Source organism: Trachinotus anak, unplaced genomic scaffold (genome assembly GCF_046630095.1).
Source record: "Trachinotus anak isolate AG129_WGS33_773 ecotype Australia unplaced genomic scaffold, CSIRO_AGI_Tana_v1 ptg000003l, whole genome shotgun sequence".
Lineage (NCBI taxonomy): Eukaryota > Metazoa > Chordata > Actinopteri > Carangiformes > Carangidae > Trachinotus > Trachinotus anak.
The window spans coordinates 18,739,370-18,757,727 of NW_027273854.1; the positions used below are offsets into that span (position 1 = coordinate 18,739,370).

The 18,358-nt window shown below is 45.0% G+C and overlaps 1 protein-coding gene across 2 annotated transcripts in view; it reads right to left on the reverse strand.

Annotated features, from left to right (window-relative positions):
* LOC139618429 (interferon-induced very large GTPase 1-like) overlaps positions 1-18,358 on the reverse strand; it is a 266,067-nt gene that overhangs the window by 145,682 nt on the left and 102,027 nt on the right. The window contains exons 10-15 of one of the 2 annotated variants that reach the window (XM_071474326.1): positions 18,211-18,251; positions 17,862-17,937; positions 15,609-15,649; positions 14,360-14,405; positions 14,179-14,216; positions 8,132-14,065 (exon numbers count right to left, since the gene is read on the reverse strand). In XM_071474326.1, the coding sequence (XP_071330427.1) occupies positions 9,245-14,065; positions 14,179-14,216; positions 14,360-14,405; positions 15,609-15,649; positions 17,862-17,937; positions 18,211-18,251 (5,063 nt within the window). In that variant the 3' untranslated portion in view covers positions 8,132-9,244. Of the gene's footprint in view, positions 1-8,131; positions 14,066-14,178; positions 14,217-14,359; positions 14,406-15,608; positions 15,650-17,861; positions 17,980-18,210; positions 18,252-18,358 lie in introns of those variants that run through there. The other variant, XM_071474327.1, reaches the window with a different exon arrangement.

The following is an 18,358-nucleotide window of genomic DNA, read 5'->3' on the forward strand; positions in this document are numbered from 1 at the left end:
AAGACAGTAAGAGGGCGTCCGCGAGTTTGAGTATGACACTGTTTCACCGGTTAAAATACCCTATACGGTGGGAGTTAGTGGATCAGTGTGGTGAGTCTACTAAGACCGTACAGTAATCAACACTAAGCCAGCCCCGTGACGGAGAAGCGGAGGCCGGACAGTGTCAACAACAACACTACTACAGGAGGCTAGCGTGCGGACGAGACCCGACGGAGCGTCCCTGCCGACTGGCAACGCCTCGGACTTCAATCAAGCCCTCATCGGAAGTGATCGCTTGGTCTGTAACTGTGCTTGAGTGACTTTCATTTTGACTGTTTAGCGCGACGGCATAGGATAAGCCGATCGCCGCAAATTCGCTGTTAGCACGGTGGTTAGCCGCTAAACTAACGGCTACGCTAACGGAAGTGGATCGGCGCCATCTTAGTACAGGTACGGGGGACCGGAAGTGCGTCATCTGAACAAGGAGTGAAAGGGAGAGACAATAAAAGCATGGCGGACTGTGGAGAATTAAAGAAAAAGCGTTCCTATGCACAAGGGGCATTTAATAGGAAGGCAAATGCCATTGATTTTAATATGGACCTTTTAAATGAACATGACCTCAAACTCGAACTGAGAGCACTCAAGAGTAGTTATGAAGAGCTCTGTTATAGCAGTTTTGATTACATTGCTGTTATGGAAGAGGGAGATGCCAGTGCATATGATACGGACGTTGCTGATGTGAAGAAAAGGCTGCAGGATTGCCGCACAAAGTTTCAAGACACAGAGATGAAGGTGAAAAAGACATTGTGGTCTCGCTGTGCATCGGGTCAATTTGGCAGTCTGAAGGCGGACATGAAAGAAGTGTTCTGTCAGGCTGAAGCACTTCAGTCAGGTCATATGACCCATGAGCAGTATGATATGGTGCACACAGCATTAGAGAGCAGAGTCGAGGCACTGGAGGAGTTTGTGCGAAACTGGGACCGCTACAGCCCGGACAAGGAGGTAGATGACATGCGGGTTTGTCTCAAAGACTACAAGGAGAAGAGAAGAATGACAATACTTGCACTGACTAATTACATGCGCCAAGGCAAATCAGCGCATGATGACCTTGGTGTCCGGGCAAGCGATGAAGAGGACGAGGGAGATGTTGATAGCAAAAACGATGGCCAAAGCGGTGTGGACGGTGGAGGAACGGCTGCCGCTGATAAACCAAGTGGGCCTTCGGACGGTGGTGGAGACAGTGGCCCAGCACAGGGTGATGGTGTGCAATGTGCAGGCCCAACCACCAACCCTACCGCTGATGTGACTGGCAATGCACTGAATGGGAATAGGGACTGTCTTGATGGGGCACAAGGCAAGGGCCCCCCATCGGGGTCTCCCCAAGCGCCACCACAGAGACATCCACCACGGTGGTCCATGAATCCAACATTTGACCCTGGCTTCGCTAGCACACCGCGGCAGCAGAGAGGGGCGCATGCTGTGGTACCGGATAGTGTTGGGGCAGGACGGAGCATGTCTGCCACCTCACAGGGGTTAATCGGGCCCAGGATTGCGCTCGCACCCCTAAGCCTACCGAAGTTCTCCGGAGACAGGAGAAGCTATTGGCGATGGAAGAGTAACTGGGGGACTCTTCAAGCATTAGCTGAACCCACGGGCTCCCCAGAGTGTAGGCTCTTTCACCTGCTGGACAGTATCGCTGACGCAGTAAAGTGCGAACTCAGGCTGTCTCATTGCCGTACTGCGGAGGAGGTCTTCCGGGTTTTGGAGGACTGTTATGGGGACATGTCGCAAATAGCAGACGACATTGTACTGGAGCTACAAGATTTACCAGCTGTCCGCAACAACCAGCCGAGGGAGGCTTTGCAGCTGATCCAAGCGGTGGAAAGGGCGCTGTTGGACCTTATAGACTTGGGTTGTGAGGACGCCATAAAAAACCAGTTGGTGATCCGGTCACTTGAAAGTAAGCTACCAGACAGTCTGAAGGAAAGGTGGCTTTTGTACCGGTGTGACTCGGCCAGCAACGTCAATCCACGTAACCGGTTCGACAAACTGTGGCAGTTCCTGAGAGATCAGAAGACGGTTCTGGTGCAGCTGGAGCAGTTGCAGATCACCAGACGGCCGAACTCCGCCAGAGCAGGTGAACCGAGTCCTCGGGAAAGGCCAAAGGAAAGATTGGGGGACCGAAGGCAGGAGAGGCGTTCATTTACCAAGGCCACGGCAAGCGAGGCCAGGGTGGGATCATTGCGAGATCCTTGCAGCATGTGTGGCGAAGAGGGGCACACTGGACGTCTATACCGCTGTAAGACATTTAGGAAGGCCAACCCGGTAGAGCGAAGGGCTCAAGTAAAAAAGACAAAAGCCTGCCCCAAATGCTTGGATCTCCATGAGAGGGACAGTCCGTGTAGTAAAAATTTCCTATGTCGCAAAGATGAGTGTAAAGGAGGTGGCGCCCCTCCAGATCACCACTTTTTCCTGTGCCTCAAACCACCAGCCAAAAAGGACACGGCTAGAGCGGAGACCGAGGGGGGTAAGAGGAGAGAACCCCGTGGTCCAACCGAAGAACAAGAGGCTTTGTTTGCTAGCCTAGGTCTAACCCCGGAGCAGCTGGAGGCTGTTCGTAAGGCGTGCACAAACAAGGTGTCGTCAACAGTATGCGCTGGTAAAGATTTGGTGGACGACAGTGGACCGAAAGAGCACCCTGTCCTTATGATGTTGGTGGAGGTCACGACCAAAAGAGGAGACTGGGTCGGGGCCCTAATCGATCTAGCCTCCGATACTAACTATATCACCCACCAGGCAGCAGAGAGGCTTGGATTGTCAGGTGAGCCAATTACGCTGGTCTTATACGGTGTAGGTGGTATGGAGGCGAGGGTTGAGACAAAGAGGTACTGCGTGAGCATAAAGGTAGCCACAAAGAAGGGAACATGGCGGCTCCATGAGATGCTCTGCTATGGACTAGAGGAGATCGCCAGATTGGACCATGCAGTGGACTCGGAGCGCTTGGAGAAGTTCTTCCCGGGTGTTGTCAAACCGGGGGAGCTGACCCGCCCGGAGAAAGTTGAGTTACTCATCAGTACCCGGGAAGGTCGCCTTGCCCCCCAGCGGATGATGAGGTGCGGCGATCTGGTGTTGTGGGATGGTCCACTCGGAAAGACCGTCAGTGGCATGCACCCGGACCTTTTTGAGGACATTGAGGTAACTGCCCGCCACTCATCGACCCACTTTGCATGCTCTATGAGGGCGGGGTCCAGGAGAGTCAGGGTTCTCCATAACTGCTGCCCCGAGCTAAAGAACAGTGTTGAAGTTGGAACCACGGCCGCGTGCAATGCTAAGATCGTCAAGTGGCTGCAGTGGGACAGCATTGGGGCTGCCTGTGACCCTATGTGCGGTGGGTGTCGGTGTGGAAAGTGTGCCCCTGGGGGGAAGGAGATGTCTCTCGCTGATGAGCGAGAGTTAGAGATCATCAGGGGAGGTCTGACATTCAGGTTAAGCGACAGCCACAGCGACAAGCCCCACTGGGACGCCAAGTACCCCTGGAAAGAGAACCCTGCTACCCTGCCAAACAACCACGAAGCTGTCAAGGCAGCGTTTCTGAAATCAGAGAAGCGCCTTGAGAGGGACCCGAAGTGGAAGGAGGCTTACGCGAGGCAGGTGCACGACATGGTAGCCAGGAGTGCTGCAGTCAAGCTTTCCAAGGCTGCGATGGACAGTTGGAATGGAGCTGTGTGGTGGGTGAACCACCTGACAGCCCCCAACCCACACTCTGTCTCCACCCCAGTAAGACTAGTCTGGGACAGCAGCCGGGAATTCAAGGGTGTTAGCCTGAATGGCATCCTGCTGAAGGGACCAGACGTCTTGAACCCCATCCGGGCAGTCCTGCTCCGTTTCCGGGAGGGGGAGCACGCGGCGGTTGGAGATGTGACCAAGATGTACAACTCTGTATGGTTGGAGGATCAGGAGGTGCATGTCCATCGCTTCCTGTGGAGGGACTCTCCGGCGGACGACATTGAGGACTACGCTGTGGTACGGGTGAATATGGGTGATAAGCCGGCTGGTTGTATCGCCCAGGTGGCTATGAGGGAGACTGCCAATCTGCCCCAGTTCGCCGACAAAGTGGAAGAAAGACATGTCATTGTGGACAACGCCTATGTGGACGACATTCTGGTGTCCCACAATGACCCCCAGAGGCTGGGCGAGATCCTTCAGGGGGTCAAGGCCATTCTTGCAACTGGGGGGTTTTTTCTCAAGCCATGGGTGCGGTCTGGCCAAAGTGGGAGGCAAGGTGGTGCTCCCACCCAAACGGAGACTATCGTGTTACCCAACCAGTTACGCGATGAGGACAACAAGGCTCTGGGGGTGGGTTACCACGTGGGGGAAGACAAACTTTTCCTCAGGGTGGCCATTAATTTCTCCACAAGGAAGAAAAAGATGCGCACCGAGCTCGACCTCACCATGGAGGACATAGAGGAGAAGGCCCCAGATCCCCTTACCCGCCGAATGTTACTAAGCCAGGTGGCCGGGCTTTATGACCCCCTTGGTCTTGCGACGCCCCTGAAACAGAAGGGTGTCATTCTTGTCAGGAGGGCCTTTCAAGAGGCCGGGACATTGACTAAGGATACGTGGGACAAGCCACTGTCTGATGAGCTGCGCGGGAGGGCTACCGAGCTCTTCAAAGAGTACGCCCGGCTGAGCACCATCACTTTCCCCAGGAGTATTACACCTGCCGGCTGGCTGGGTAAACCCTGGGGGATCACATTTTCCGATGGGAGCTGTGACTCTTATGGAGCGGTTCTCTACCTGCGCTGGGAGACTTCAGGGGGTGTTGTGACCCGGCTCGTGGAGTCAAAGGCTAAATTAACTCCCCTCGACCAGAAGGGCGATGCTGTTAAGGCAGAGATCTGCGGAGCCGTCTTTGCCGCCCGTCTGAAGGGGTACTTTCTGAAGCATGGGCGGTTGAAAGTGGGCCGGTGGTACCACTTCGTCGACAGCCAGACGGTGTTGGGAGCCATCCAGCGGGAAAGCTATGGGTTCCAAACTTTCTTCGCTAACCGCGTTGGTGAGATCCAAAAGGCCGGACCCGCGACAGATTGGTGGTGGATCCCCGGTCAGTTCAATGTGGCCGATCTTGTCACGAGAGGGTGTTCCCCTGAACAGCTTGATGGTGACTCCTTGTGGCAGAAAGGTCCCGAGTTCCTGGCTAGGGTAGTGGAGGAGTGGCCCATGAAGTCTGCTGCAGAGGTGGCCGCCGGTACCAGGGAGGTTGTGAGTAAGCTCCAAAGGAAGGCTTTCTCTGCCGCCATTACAAGGGCGCAGGCAAAAAGGTTGTCTGCTCCAAGCAGCCCTACCGGAGTGGATGCCATGGTCAGAGATGGGGCGATGACGCGGCCTCCTACGAGTGACAATGGGAGATCCTCGCCAGATACTGCCACAGGGTCTTCACCCACAGCATCTAGCGTCTGCAGTACACGGAGGTTTTGGGGTTCGGCCCTTATAGGGCAAGTGACTCTTGCAAGGTTTGCTACACTAACCAAGCTTTGTGGGGCTGTGGGATACATCCGCAGAGCCTTGTACTCCTGGTTACTCGGCAGAAGCCGAACTAGTGAGCGGGAACAGTGGGAGGCAGTGCTTACAGTCCAGGAGCGAGAGGAGGCGTTCAAGGACTTATGTCTTGCTGCCCAGACAGGTGTGACTTTCCCCACGACGACACTCAACCGTCTAGTCGTGAATAAGGACAGTGCAACGGGTCTCTTGCTGTGCCACGGCCGGATCCAGTTCGTTGATATGGGGGAAACTGGGGTTCCGCTGATCCCCTACAAGGAGCGGATCAGCGTCCTCCTTGCCGAAGAAGCTCACCGCGCCAACCATGAAGGTGTCGCCGGCACTCTCCTTCGGATGAGGAAAAGAGCCTGGGTCGTGCAAGGCCCTAGAGTTGCTCGCAAAGTTGTGGACTCATGCATTCATTGCCGGAAGCGCAGAGCCAAGTTATGCTCTCAAGTAATGAGAAAACTCCCTTCAGTACGTACCGGGCCAGCAGCTCCTGTCGAGTACACAACGCTGGACCTTTTCGGTCCATACACAGTCAGGGACGGTGTAAAGCGGCGTACAAAGAGAAAGGTCTGGGGCGTGGTCTTTAGTTGTATGGCCTCAAGAGCGATCCATGCCGATCTGGTCGAGGACCTGTCGACTGAGGGCTTTCTCAAAACTTACCAGAGATTTACTGCCCTAAGGGGTCATCCCAAAAGGCTCTGGTCTGACCAGGGTACCAACTTCGTGGGGGCCAGACCTGCGTTGGAGGATTTCTACAGCTTCCTGGCTGGTATCGACAAGGGGGAAGTTCAAAGGAGAGCAGTTGTGGCTGGGACTGACTGGGTGTGGGAGTTTAGTCCAGCGGACTCACCGCATCGGAATGGGGCAGCGGAGGCAGCTGTCCGAGTATTGAAGAGGTCATTGAGCAGTGTGGGAGAGGAGGGCAACTTAACCACCCTGGAGTTCCAAACTCTCCTCTACCTGGCTGCCAACCTTTCCAATGAGAGGCCCATTGGTGCCAGAGCTCAGGTTCAGGAGGAGACTTTGGACGTTGTGACACCGAACTCATTGCTACTGGGTCGAGGGGGGCCTAGAGGTGATACTCAGGGTTTTGAATTCCCTACCTACCCTTTCAGTCGCCTGCGAGCAGTCCAGATCGAGGTGGATAAGTTTTGGAGACGTTGGAGCCAGTTGGCTGGACCTCACCTGTTCGTTCGGCAAAAGTGGCATGCCCCAGCCAGGAACGTCACCATTGGAGACCTAGTATGGGTTGCAGACCAAAACGCCCTCCGAGGTCGATTCAGGCTGGGTCGTGTTGAGGAGTCATGTCCTGATGATAAAGGTGTCGTCCGAGACGTCAAGGTGAGGATTTGTCATAGCCTCCCCATCGGCCTGGCCCAAACAAGGAAGGATAAGGAGCCGTGTCCTTCCACGATCCTACACAGGGACGTCAGGAGGCTGGTGGTGTTACTGCCAGTAGAGGAGCAGGAGGGAGTTTCGCTTCCTCCCCTAAGCATCTAAGAGGTGCTGGAACTGTGGAGACTTGAATGTGGGACTGAAACTGTTTCATTGAGCAGTTGTGATTATGCTGTTTTTTAGTAGTTACTTGCAAGTGTTTCATATCCTGTGTATTACATTGTTGTAGTAATAATAGTTATTGTGGCCTACTTGGTCTAGGACAAGTAGCCCAAGTGGGAGGTGTGTAGTTATCCCACATTTCATAAATGTACAGCGACCTCTAGTGGTAGCCCCCTGTTAGTTTGGGCGGGTGTAGCTGGGACCGGTCAGTTCTTCTGTTGTGCTGATGTTATTTTGACGAGGTGAAGCTGAGCTGTTGATTACCTAGCCGACGGGCAGCTCGGTTACTGTGTGTGCGCCAGTTAGCATGTGTGTAGTTGAATGCTAATACAACAAATAAACACCTGGAAGACAGTAAGAGGGCGTCCGCGAGTTTGAGTATGACACTGTTTCACCGGTTAAAATACCCTATACGGTGGGAGTTAGTGGATCAGTGTGGTGAGTCTACTAAGACCGTACAGAGTCCAAGAGGAAAACCACAAAATGGCAAAAAAACTATGAGATTAAATTTTGCCAAAGAACATGAAAACAAAGTAAATAGTAGTATACCATGATAAACATCTTTGAAAATATCAGTCTATACCACAGACTAGCACAACATGACCACTAAAGCCTATAGACATACAAAATTGAAATTTAAGTGTTGATTATTTGTTGTTGCTGGTCACTGTTTTTGTCTGTTGTACAGACAGTGCTTTCCATTCATCCAGGGGCCATGTTTGATGAATCATGCCAGTTGTTGATCAGTACATGTTTGGATGTTATGGATTGATATACAGTTAACATCTCTGCAAAGCTAAATTTTAGATCATACAACTCTCATTCATGGCACATTTCCAGGTTGAAATCTTATTTGAAAGTTTAACTAAAATGCTCATTTGTGATTTTTACTGCAACTTAAATGTTTGCAACATTTTTACCAACTTATCTCTTGACAATAAAAACTATTAAAATCAACTAAAAGTAAACAAAATTGTTCCTGATTAGTCTTTGATTGAGCAAGATTAATCTTTATCAAGAGAAAAATCTTTAGACACCAATGACTTTGTGAACGGTCCATTTATTACAGTAAAAGAAAATATCTTTTTTTACACTGAGGTTGATATCTCTGTGAGTAATTACAGATAATATACTGCAGTAAGAACAGGAATCTGAGGACATTAACCAAATGCAGAACAAAATGAAATACTCCACACCAGAGAAACATGAAGAATGATTCACCAAATACTTTAACAAAATCAGAAAACTGAAGAGACGATTATTGTAAAAATATTATTACATTATTAAATTATGATAAAATGAAAACACATGCAGGTGAAAAAGTTCATATTACATGCATAATTTTGATTCATGGAACTCAGCGTCTCCAATAAAGGTTTCATGTATTTTCACCATCAAAAATACTTTACTGATTTAATCTCAAAACATCCACTTTGAGTCACCCTGACTCAGTTATGTTTTATTTGCTCATTTCTATTAAAACCCCTACATTCATTCCCAATTTGCAATACTCGCTTCTCCTCAAGGGTCACAGAGGGGCTGGAACTGATCCCAGCTGACATTCATAAAAATTAAATGAAAACATATAAAAAATACAACCTTAATTAAAACTACAGACCTTGTGTTGTCTGTTTTGATGCCTTCAAATTAGTTAAATGATTAAATCTATACTATAGAAAAAAGGTACAAATTGAAACTACAAGCAGGTATGGCTGCCGTTTCTTATTTAAGATGAATGAAATTATATACACTTGTGAAAACATGTCTCAGCTCAACATCCTACACCTTTCTTTACTCTTTAAACTTAACAATTCTAAGAAAATTTCATTCTTCTTGCATTACAGTTTTAGACAAACAAAAATATAAAATACAAAAATAAAGCTATATGCTGTGTTTTCCTTTGCTTTTATCCACTCTCAAGAATCCTTATGGCTTTACATCCTACTGCAAATCACTGAATAAAAGTATTAGTATTTTATTTCTATGACATATACACAATTACATTGGATGTATTCATTACATTCAATTATGTACAGGTAATTAAAGTGGTCAAATTATACATAGTTGCAGTGTCAGTCATTTATCTATTGTTGCACTCCTTTGTTAAACTAAAATCATCTTTTTCTTTTGATCAGATACTTTGATTAAAGCTGCAGGTCATTCACTGATTGTACATTTCATCCAGACTTTGAATCGCTTCCTCTTTACTGTGTTTTCTCCACCCACTGGGAATTTCTCCATAACCCTGGAATTTTAATTTAAAGTGGTCCTCCAGTTGCTCTTGGAATTGACACACAAACCATTTCCAGTACATCAGCTTAGACTCATCAGCAGTGATCTTCCACTGAGCATACTTATCCCCACCCTTTTGGTATTGTTTATAAGGAATTCTTTCATCTGAGTCATAATGGGGATGGAAAAACTTATCACTTGCAACTAATGTTGTGCAGAAATCAATGACCAGATCCACTTTGTGTCTTTTGTGCCATCCGTTAATCCCAGAGGGTCGATGAAAAGGGACACTGTGGTCATCAGGGCTGTGATCTTCTACGGTGTTGGTACAAACAGCTGCACAGAATGGACACTTCTCCCAGCAGCACTTGCACAGCTGATCAATGAGGATTTGATCAGGTGTCAGCCTGAATTCACTCATGTTATTCAGTGAGAGGTTGCTCATCTCCTTCATGATGGGTACAAGGCCTTTCTCTGTCTCTTCTTTAAGAAAGTCAAAGTTGTTTATGTCTCTGAAGTTCTGAGAACAAATGTCATCAAACATCAGCTCATCTTTCAGCAAACTGGTAAATTCCTCCAGCCACATGTCTGTGTGTCCTCTCTGGGTTTTGACTCTCTCTGTTGCAGTAAATAAAGTCTGACTCACAAATTGTTTCATGTCTTCAACATTTTTCTTGAGTATATCCCGTGCTTTATCTCTGTGAGATGTAAAGATGTATTTCTCTACTTCCTCTTTTATAAACCTCTCCACATGTTTCCTTGGTTGATGGATGTAGGTGATGAAATCACTGAAGTCCTCTTTCTCTGCCAGTGACTTCAACACATGTTTCTCCAGGTTCAGTCTGTTCCCATTGAATGTTGGGAAACTGCACCTCATCTTTCCAGCCAGATCAATGGCAGTCTTGTTGCAGACAGCCTCAACAGTGGAAACCTTCAGTTTTTCACAGATCAACTCTCCAAGCACAACAGCAGAAGAGCTTCCTTTGCAGAAGCTTCTGAAAATGTTGTAATATTGATGCTTTTTATTCTCTAAATAAATTAGAGCATCATTGTTCATCTTGAATTTCTTGTGGGACTCTGAAAGCCAACTCTCAGCTCTGTCAAACACATACAGTAAGAGATCAACTGTAAACTCCTTCTTCAGAGCATATTTCCTCTTTGATTCAAATTCTGTCACTTTTTCTTTGACATTTTTGGCCACTTCTAACAAATAAGTTGGACTGTAGCCACTTGTAGCTACAGGTTTGCTCCTGATTGTATCAAGTGACTGTTTTTCAACATTGTCAATTAGGGATCTGATCAGTTGTTGGTCTTCATACTGAAAAGACCCTTTAAAGTAATTTAATACTTTTCTACCTGCTTTTGAAACACGGTCACGCAATTGGCTAATTGTTCCCTGTCCTCTTGTGTCTCTTTCGCTCTCTTGAGGTTGTTGGTTTTCCTCACAATATTCCTGATACTTGGTGAGGGTCACATAATCAAAGTAATCACCGATCTCTGATATGTTTTTGTATCTGCCACTGCTTTTGGATTCACCTATAAGAGCCCATTCAAAACCAAGTTCATACAGGATAATTACATGATCTTCCTCCAAGTTGATGTCTTCAATAGGTTTTGTATCTACAGTTAGTTCTCTCACCCAACCTCTCCAGACAGAGTCAAACTGCTTCTGAAGTTCCTCTTCATCTTGTGTCTTGTCTTTTAACTGCTGAGTGAGCTCTTTGCTCTTCTGTAGCAGCTTGTTCTCAAACTCTGTCTTCTGACCATCAAGCTTTTTACAAGCTGTCTTCTGCTGAATAACTTCATCCAGTTTTCTTTTCACTCCTCTCACCTGTTCATCATGAAACTCCTTGATTTTGTTTTCAAATTGGCCTTGCCACTGAACCAACATTTCTTTGTCTCCGTCATCATCAAAGTACTTTCTCATTTCTTTTTTGATTTCTTCATATGTTTTGCTCATTTCTTTAGAAAGATAACTGAGCTCAACCTTGTCAAGTTTTCCGTTTTCAATTCTGTTATAAAGCTGGTTTTCAATGGTCAACATGTTGCTCCTCAGGGCCCAGGTCCAGTTCCCGTACTGGACCTCAAGGTTTCTGTACACTTTGATTTCAAGAGTGTTTTTGAAACTGAAAACAAAGTGTTCGTTCATCAGGGCTTTCCACAGGTCCTGGACTTTGCTTTTGAACTGTGACAGAGTGATCCCAGCAGACTGTGAAGCTTTGGAGAGGACGATGTTCTTCAGCTCTTGGACGCTCTCGCTATAACCTGGATTTGGAGGAACCATAGGTGGACTTCCCTCCCATAGTTGGGCAAAGTATTTCACATCTTTTTGCACATCAAATGCAATGACATCACTGAAACACTCGGCATCACAAACCTCCTCTTTGGCAGCTAGTTGGGCCATCTGGTCCAGTTTTTCTTGCAGGCGTCTCTTTCCATCCATGTTTTTCTGTGCAGCTGCAATATCTGTAACATTCTGGTGAACAAACACACAACTTGGAGACAGTTTAACTTTCTTCATCCTCATGAAAGCCTGAACAACAATCTGCAGAATGTCCTGCATGTCAGCTGGATTCTCTCCAAAGATGTTGGTCAATGTCATGTTTCCCAGACCAACAACAAATGTTGCCAGTTCATTGTCGTGGTGAAGAGTGGTGTTACCTGCTAATTCAAGAGCACGCAGTCCTTCAGTGTCCACCACTAGAACGTAGTCAAACCTGAAGTCTATCTTCATCTCCTCTGACACTTTGACCAGCTGCATGAAGGCACCCTTGGTGCATCTGCCAGCACTCACGGCAAACTGTAACCCAAACATGGCATTCAGCATAGTTGATTTTCCACTGCTTTGTACGCCCAAAACTGACAACACAAACACTCTCTGGTCACCCAGTCTCTTGATGACTTCCTCTAAAAGACTAGAGATCCATGTTAAAGGCACATGACCTGCATCTCCATCCATCAGCTCCATGGGGTGTCCTGATATCATCAGCTCTGCAGCCAGCTCAGGGTATTTAGACCAGTCAGTCTGTCGCCTCTGTGTTTGTTTCTGTAGAGATTTATGGGCTTCATAGATCTGCCCCATTTCTCTAAAGATGTGCTCCAAACCAAAAGCTGCTGCCTGTAGTTTTGCTGAGATTTGTTCAAGTTCAGTTTGTTTTCTGTTTAACTGATCAGACTTTTCATGTTTCTTCTTCAGAGCCAAGACCTCAGACCACTTTTCATCATAGTTTTGGAGAGTTGAATTGAGATCATCTGTGGAGAGAGCATCTATTAAGATCTGAGTCCATTTCAGGAAATACTCTTTGTCTGTTGATGGCAAAGATGAGAGACTTTCAATGAACAACTTCATCAGTTTACTACAGGAAGCATCACATTGTTTCTGTCGTATTTTCATCAGTTCCTGACGCTTTTCACTTTTCTCCTTCTCAATGTTTCCTTTGAGATGATGCAGTTCTTTGTTTATTCTGCACCACTCATGCCACAGTCGGCCTTGACAAGGGAGGAATTTATCTTTAATTTCTGAAACGTCCATCTTCTGAAGCGTATTCATTACTTTCTTTGCAGCAGATTTCCCTTTTTGGCAGACTGGGTCATCTTCATCCACTCTGATTCCAGAGACCTTGGCCATGGTTTCAAGCTGGAATGATGTATGTGGTTCAGACAAAATCTCTCTAATGATCCTTTTCAGTTCCTCAGAAATATCTGACTGGTTTCGTTCTTTTAGACCCATTTTGAATTTTCCCTTTTTTATCTCAACAGCATCACAACTGTCATCAACACTGAGACAAATGAGAGGCTTTGAAGATTTAAGAAGATTTGAAAAAAATATAGTACTTTTATCACCTTTTTTCAGTGTTGATAACAAGACAACATTGACTGAAGATTTTTCAGTCAGTATGTCACGCTGTTTTTTAAATGTCAGAGCATCACCATGAAGATTACAGAAGGCAGTGCAGTCAGTGAAGGCATCATTAGGTTTTCCAGCAGGACAGTACCAGGCGATCTCTGCCACACCATCCATCAAATGGCGAGATTTGGTGCTACCTGGGCAGTTTCTGTGGAAGAAGGTGTTGTGACGGTCGTTGATCAAAGTGTTGATCAGCTGAGATTTCGACACTGAAAGTGAACCCAGGCGGAAAAATGACACCATGGGTGTCTCAGCTTTACAGATGGGCAAACTCTTGTTGTTGTTTGAATTATCTTTGGTTTGAGTTATCTTCCATGTTTTTCTTATTTGCCTGAATGTCCACAGAGGACACTCAATGTCCATTGTGACTGGGTCAGGAACAAGCAAAGGTAAGGCGTACTGACACTGAGAGAGCTTTGTCATCATGTTCTGCTTCAGGAAACTGTCTGAGCAGTGAAATACTGCCATTTGAATGTCCATTGGATGAACATGAGTCTGTTTTGAAAGATCATGGTCTACACGGGTGCTTAAAAAAGCATCTAAAACACTTTCTTCTGTGTCAGCCACTTGAACAGATGTTGACTGGCTCACCTCAGCAGTGTCTTGTCTTACAGGAATATATCTGGCTCTGTAATCTAACATCATCAACCTCTGAAGAAAAGTATGAGCTAGATCTTTCTCAGATGTTTCATGGTCCTGTTTCACAGGTGGACCAATTTGAAGAAAATCTGCGGGAGACAACTTCTGTTGATGTTTGTTGTGAAGGTGAAGTCTGTGAAACAATGTTTCTGTTTCCCTCTGACTTTGGTTCTTTCTGTTCTCTTCATAAATCTTCACTGACGGCTGTAAACAATGAATAAGTACATACATATGTACTGGATATAAAAAATATAGAAGACAGACAGGCAGAAGTAAATAGTACTCAGATCTTGTGAAAAGAAATTGGAGTTACTTACTTGATCCATGTTTCCACCCATATCCATGTCAAAGGTACCTACAGGACAGTGCCAGATCAAGGTATTATTCAACTAGTTTATTTTTCTAATGTTCTCTGCAAATTATTTTGAATGTAAAGCTTTGATAATTCTCTTTTGAGTGTTTCCTCTAGTTGTAAATGAAATTATTTCAAAATGTTACCTATCTCCTTGGTTTCAGCATCACCAGAGTCATTCACTGGGTCACTCTGTGAAAACATGTGATTTTATACAACCTTGAGTTCACTGGTTTAAAACTGTTGCGATCAAGTGCGTGACGATCAAAAACAGTCAGCAATTACGTTTCCATTGCAGTTTTGCACACAATAGAAGCAGTTTTTCTTTTTTAAAAAGTCAACAAAACATAATTGTGAATGGTCTGTTTCCATTGAGTGATGTTGTGCAAATCAAATAAAGCTGAGTTTTCTCCTCTTATCATTCCAATAAAATATCATGGTGGATTTCCAGCATCTGTTAACAACAATCATTGTAGTTCTAAACAAAGGCAACGAGGTCATCTGGTGCACACAATGATGGAAAGGGAAACCCTCTATATCTGCCAGTCCTGTATCAGGGATTTTTGGGAGATAATAATATACAAGATTTTTGGATATCATGTGACCACTTGTTATGTCATGTGACTTAAATTGCAGAAAAAGCATTTCCATTTAATTTTGCAAAATATTACTTACTTACCTATAATCTGAAAAACCACCTCATGCAAGCTTGTGTATTTTTTTTTTTTTTAGTTTGCAATTTTAAACTTAGCAATAGGCATTTTAATGGAAATGCAGCTCGAGCTCTGCTCTACCTATTCAGAGTACATCAGCGCAAACTAGAATTATCGCCTTGCAGTCATATGCTTCCGCCACTGAAACTAGTTTCAGATTACATCCCTGTTTAGCCAGAGTTATATACAATATTAACCTGTGTGAAATTTTTGTCATAATTGCTGTGTGAAGTCTTGAGAAATGGCTGAAAAGTGTTTTGTGATGTAACCACGACCTTAACCTTTGACCACCAAAATCTAATCACTTCATCCTTCAGTCCTGGCGATGTTTGTGCCAAATTTGTAGAAGTTCCATCAAGGCATTACTGACCTATCTTGTCCAAGAGATTGCACAGACAGACAACCCGAAAACAATATGCCTCCAGCTCTGGCTGTTGTTGGCACGGAGGCATAAAAAGTAATACCAAGGGAAAACTATGTATAAACAAGAGAAAATAAACTCTTCAGCAAAAGTGTTTTAAACTCCTCCATGTTTGTATTCATGAAGTCAAACTCCAAGTCCAAGTTGAAACTAAAAAGACAAACAGCTCCAACCTTCAGCTCAGGTTCAGGTTTTATTGATCAAATTTAACCTCAGAAATGTGCTCTATGAAAGTCAATACTGAGGATCAAAGGATCTCACCTTTTCCTCTGTTGCAGCTGCTCTCTCCTTCAGCTGATGGACTGCAGGGTAATGGAACAACAAGCAGATCACCGGATCAAACATGAGAGGAACAGTGGTTCATTTGAATTTTGCAGAAATCCAATACAAAATCAAGGGAAATTTCTTTAGTCACTGTTGGAACAGTCTGAGATGTTGAACTTGCGTCCCTCAGTGCATCACTGTCCTATGGGGAGCACTCACTCATGTTACTGCTGCTTTCATTGTTGATCTGTTTAACTTCATCAGTCTCTCCTACTGATGGGTAGGAGAGATCTAAACTGAAGTTTACTGTAATGTAAATCTGTTTTTATTATACAATGAAACTTCAATCTTTTTATCATTTTTTATTGAGTAACCAACCAACTTAAGTACCAACATGCCAGAAAGCCCACCAGTTCATCTCACATCCAAAAGATACTAATGCAGCTAAAACACTTCATACACAACTCTTGTACCACAACATTGATTGCATGGCTTGTTTGTTTGATTACTTTTTGCATTAGTCCTTCCTTTTTAGTGTAGTTGCTTGCCATCTTGCTGTGAAGTTAGGCACCCCTTGTGAGGTCCCTACACTTAATGCATGTGAGTAAAAGCACAGGAACACAAATGTTGTTTGCACCTCTTTTGCTGTGATGTTTCATGTACTGCGCCTGAGGTGAGTACACTGTATAGCACCCCTGGCACTCTTCAGTATTCTAGCATTCATGTAGCATTTTAAAACTGTCTCTGACCAATTATTCTTTTCCATCCATGTTCCATGTGTCTCTTGGTTGTGCCACTTTGCTCTATACATATAAGGGCACATATCACTCTGCTACTCATCAACCCACACTGGCTCCCCATGGCCACCCAAATCAAATTCAAGTCACTAATGTTTGCCTTCAGAGTGATGTCTGAGTCTTCACCCATCCACTTGATTTTAATCATGCAGCCTTATGCTCTTTCTCAGCCAATGCGTTCCTCCAGGGAATGTCGTCTGGCAACGCCATCCCTACACACAATGCAATATCACTCCAGACTCTTCTCATCTGTGGTTCCTCAATAGTGGAACAAGCTATCAATTTCTATCAGAGCAGGGGTATCCCTCTCTATTTTCAAGAATCTCTTGAAAACTCATCTCCTCTGAGAGCACCTCCTTTCCTAAAACCTTAACATGTCTAACTAGCACTTACAATACATTTTTGATGTGCTTCCTTGTACAATCTCCCAGCACTTATTCAATAGATGTATTGAAGTTACACAAAGGTATAAGTGAGAAAACAGTGTCATCATTCCTCAGCCCTGTATAAATAGGCTATTCTCCACCCATCCACTAGATGTCCTCAGACTTTCCTCCTGTCCCCAGATCCACCTGCTGATCTGTTTACGAATCACTAGAGCTGCAATCGTAAAGTCAAAATAATCTCCTTTCCTAACCAGTTCTCCCTGATCTCGATAGAAATTGTCATGAGCTCAAGGAAAGATGTGAAAGAGAATTCATAAGGACTTAGGAAAAGACAACGGCGCTGCAGAGAGAATTCCACTGTCTTTAAACTAGGATTTTATTCTTTTTAAACCAACTTTATTTTTTTATAACCTGATAACACATGGGAAATAAATAGGCCTACTCCTTTCCTGACCACAAACATGAAACAAACTAGATTGAAATGTTGACATAAGATTACATGTAAGGAATATACAAGCGGAGAAAGTTGATCCATTAAAATAATTATTTTTAAAAAATATGGAACTGAGAAAGGGATCAGAATAAATTATACATTATACTCAGACATAGGTATATAGAGTTTCCATTTTTATACATTTGTGAAGTAGAGAAAATGAATTTTTAGTGGTTCACAAAACAGGAGGGGCAACAGCTTAGATACTTCCAGGTCATTTCATTCAGTTAGGAACCTTCCTAAGCTAAAAAGTCATCAAGCACAGCCTACAGCTTTCCTGCCTGCCAACATTCCTGTTCCTTGTTTCCACCCCACTATTTTTATTCTAGTCCTTTTTCCCCAGTTTCTGAATCAAAGTCCACTGCACCAGCCTGCCTGTTCTCCTATCACCAGCTGTGACAAACAAGTCAATTAATTTTGAAAGATGCAGTCATTGAATGCATTTTGTGTCACAACAGTGAGGAGGGGTTCACAGTTTAGTTCACACTGAACGTTTCTGTGTTGACTGTGTGAGGAGTTTTGAAAATTTGAACTCATAGAGAAATGTATTCAAAAAACAAATGTAAAATGTTACCCTGCTCATTGGCTGCTGATGGTAGTTGAGACTTGATTTCAGATTCTCCTCCCACTGTGGTGCCGTCATCTTTCTCCTGTGAGTGTTCAGCATCACCACAGTCATTTACTGGGTCACACTAAGAAAACGTGGGATTTTATACAAACTTAAGTTCAATAGTGTTTTCAACTCCTATATGTGTCCAAGGTTCATGGAGTCACACTCTGTCCAAGTATAAACTAAAAAGACAAACAGCTCCAATTTTCAGCTGCGGTTCAGGTTTTAGTCATGAACCTCACTTCAGAAAATAATGTATGAAAATGGAAATGTTGCTGTATGACAGTGACTACTGAGGGACAGGGAAACTCACCTTGTCCTCTGTTGTAGCTGCTCTCTCCTCCTGTTGATCTACTGCAGGGTAATGGAACAACAAGCAGATCACCGGATCAAACATGAGATGAATAATTTAACTGCGAGTTAGCCATTCCAGATTAATAACATTTATTAGCAAAAATTGT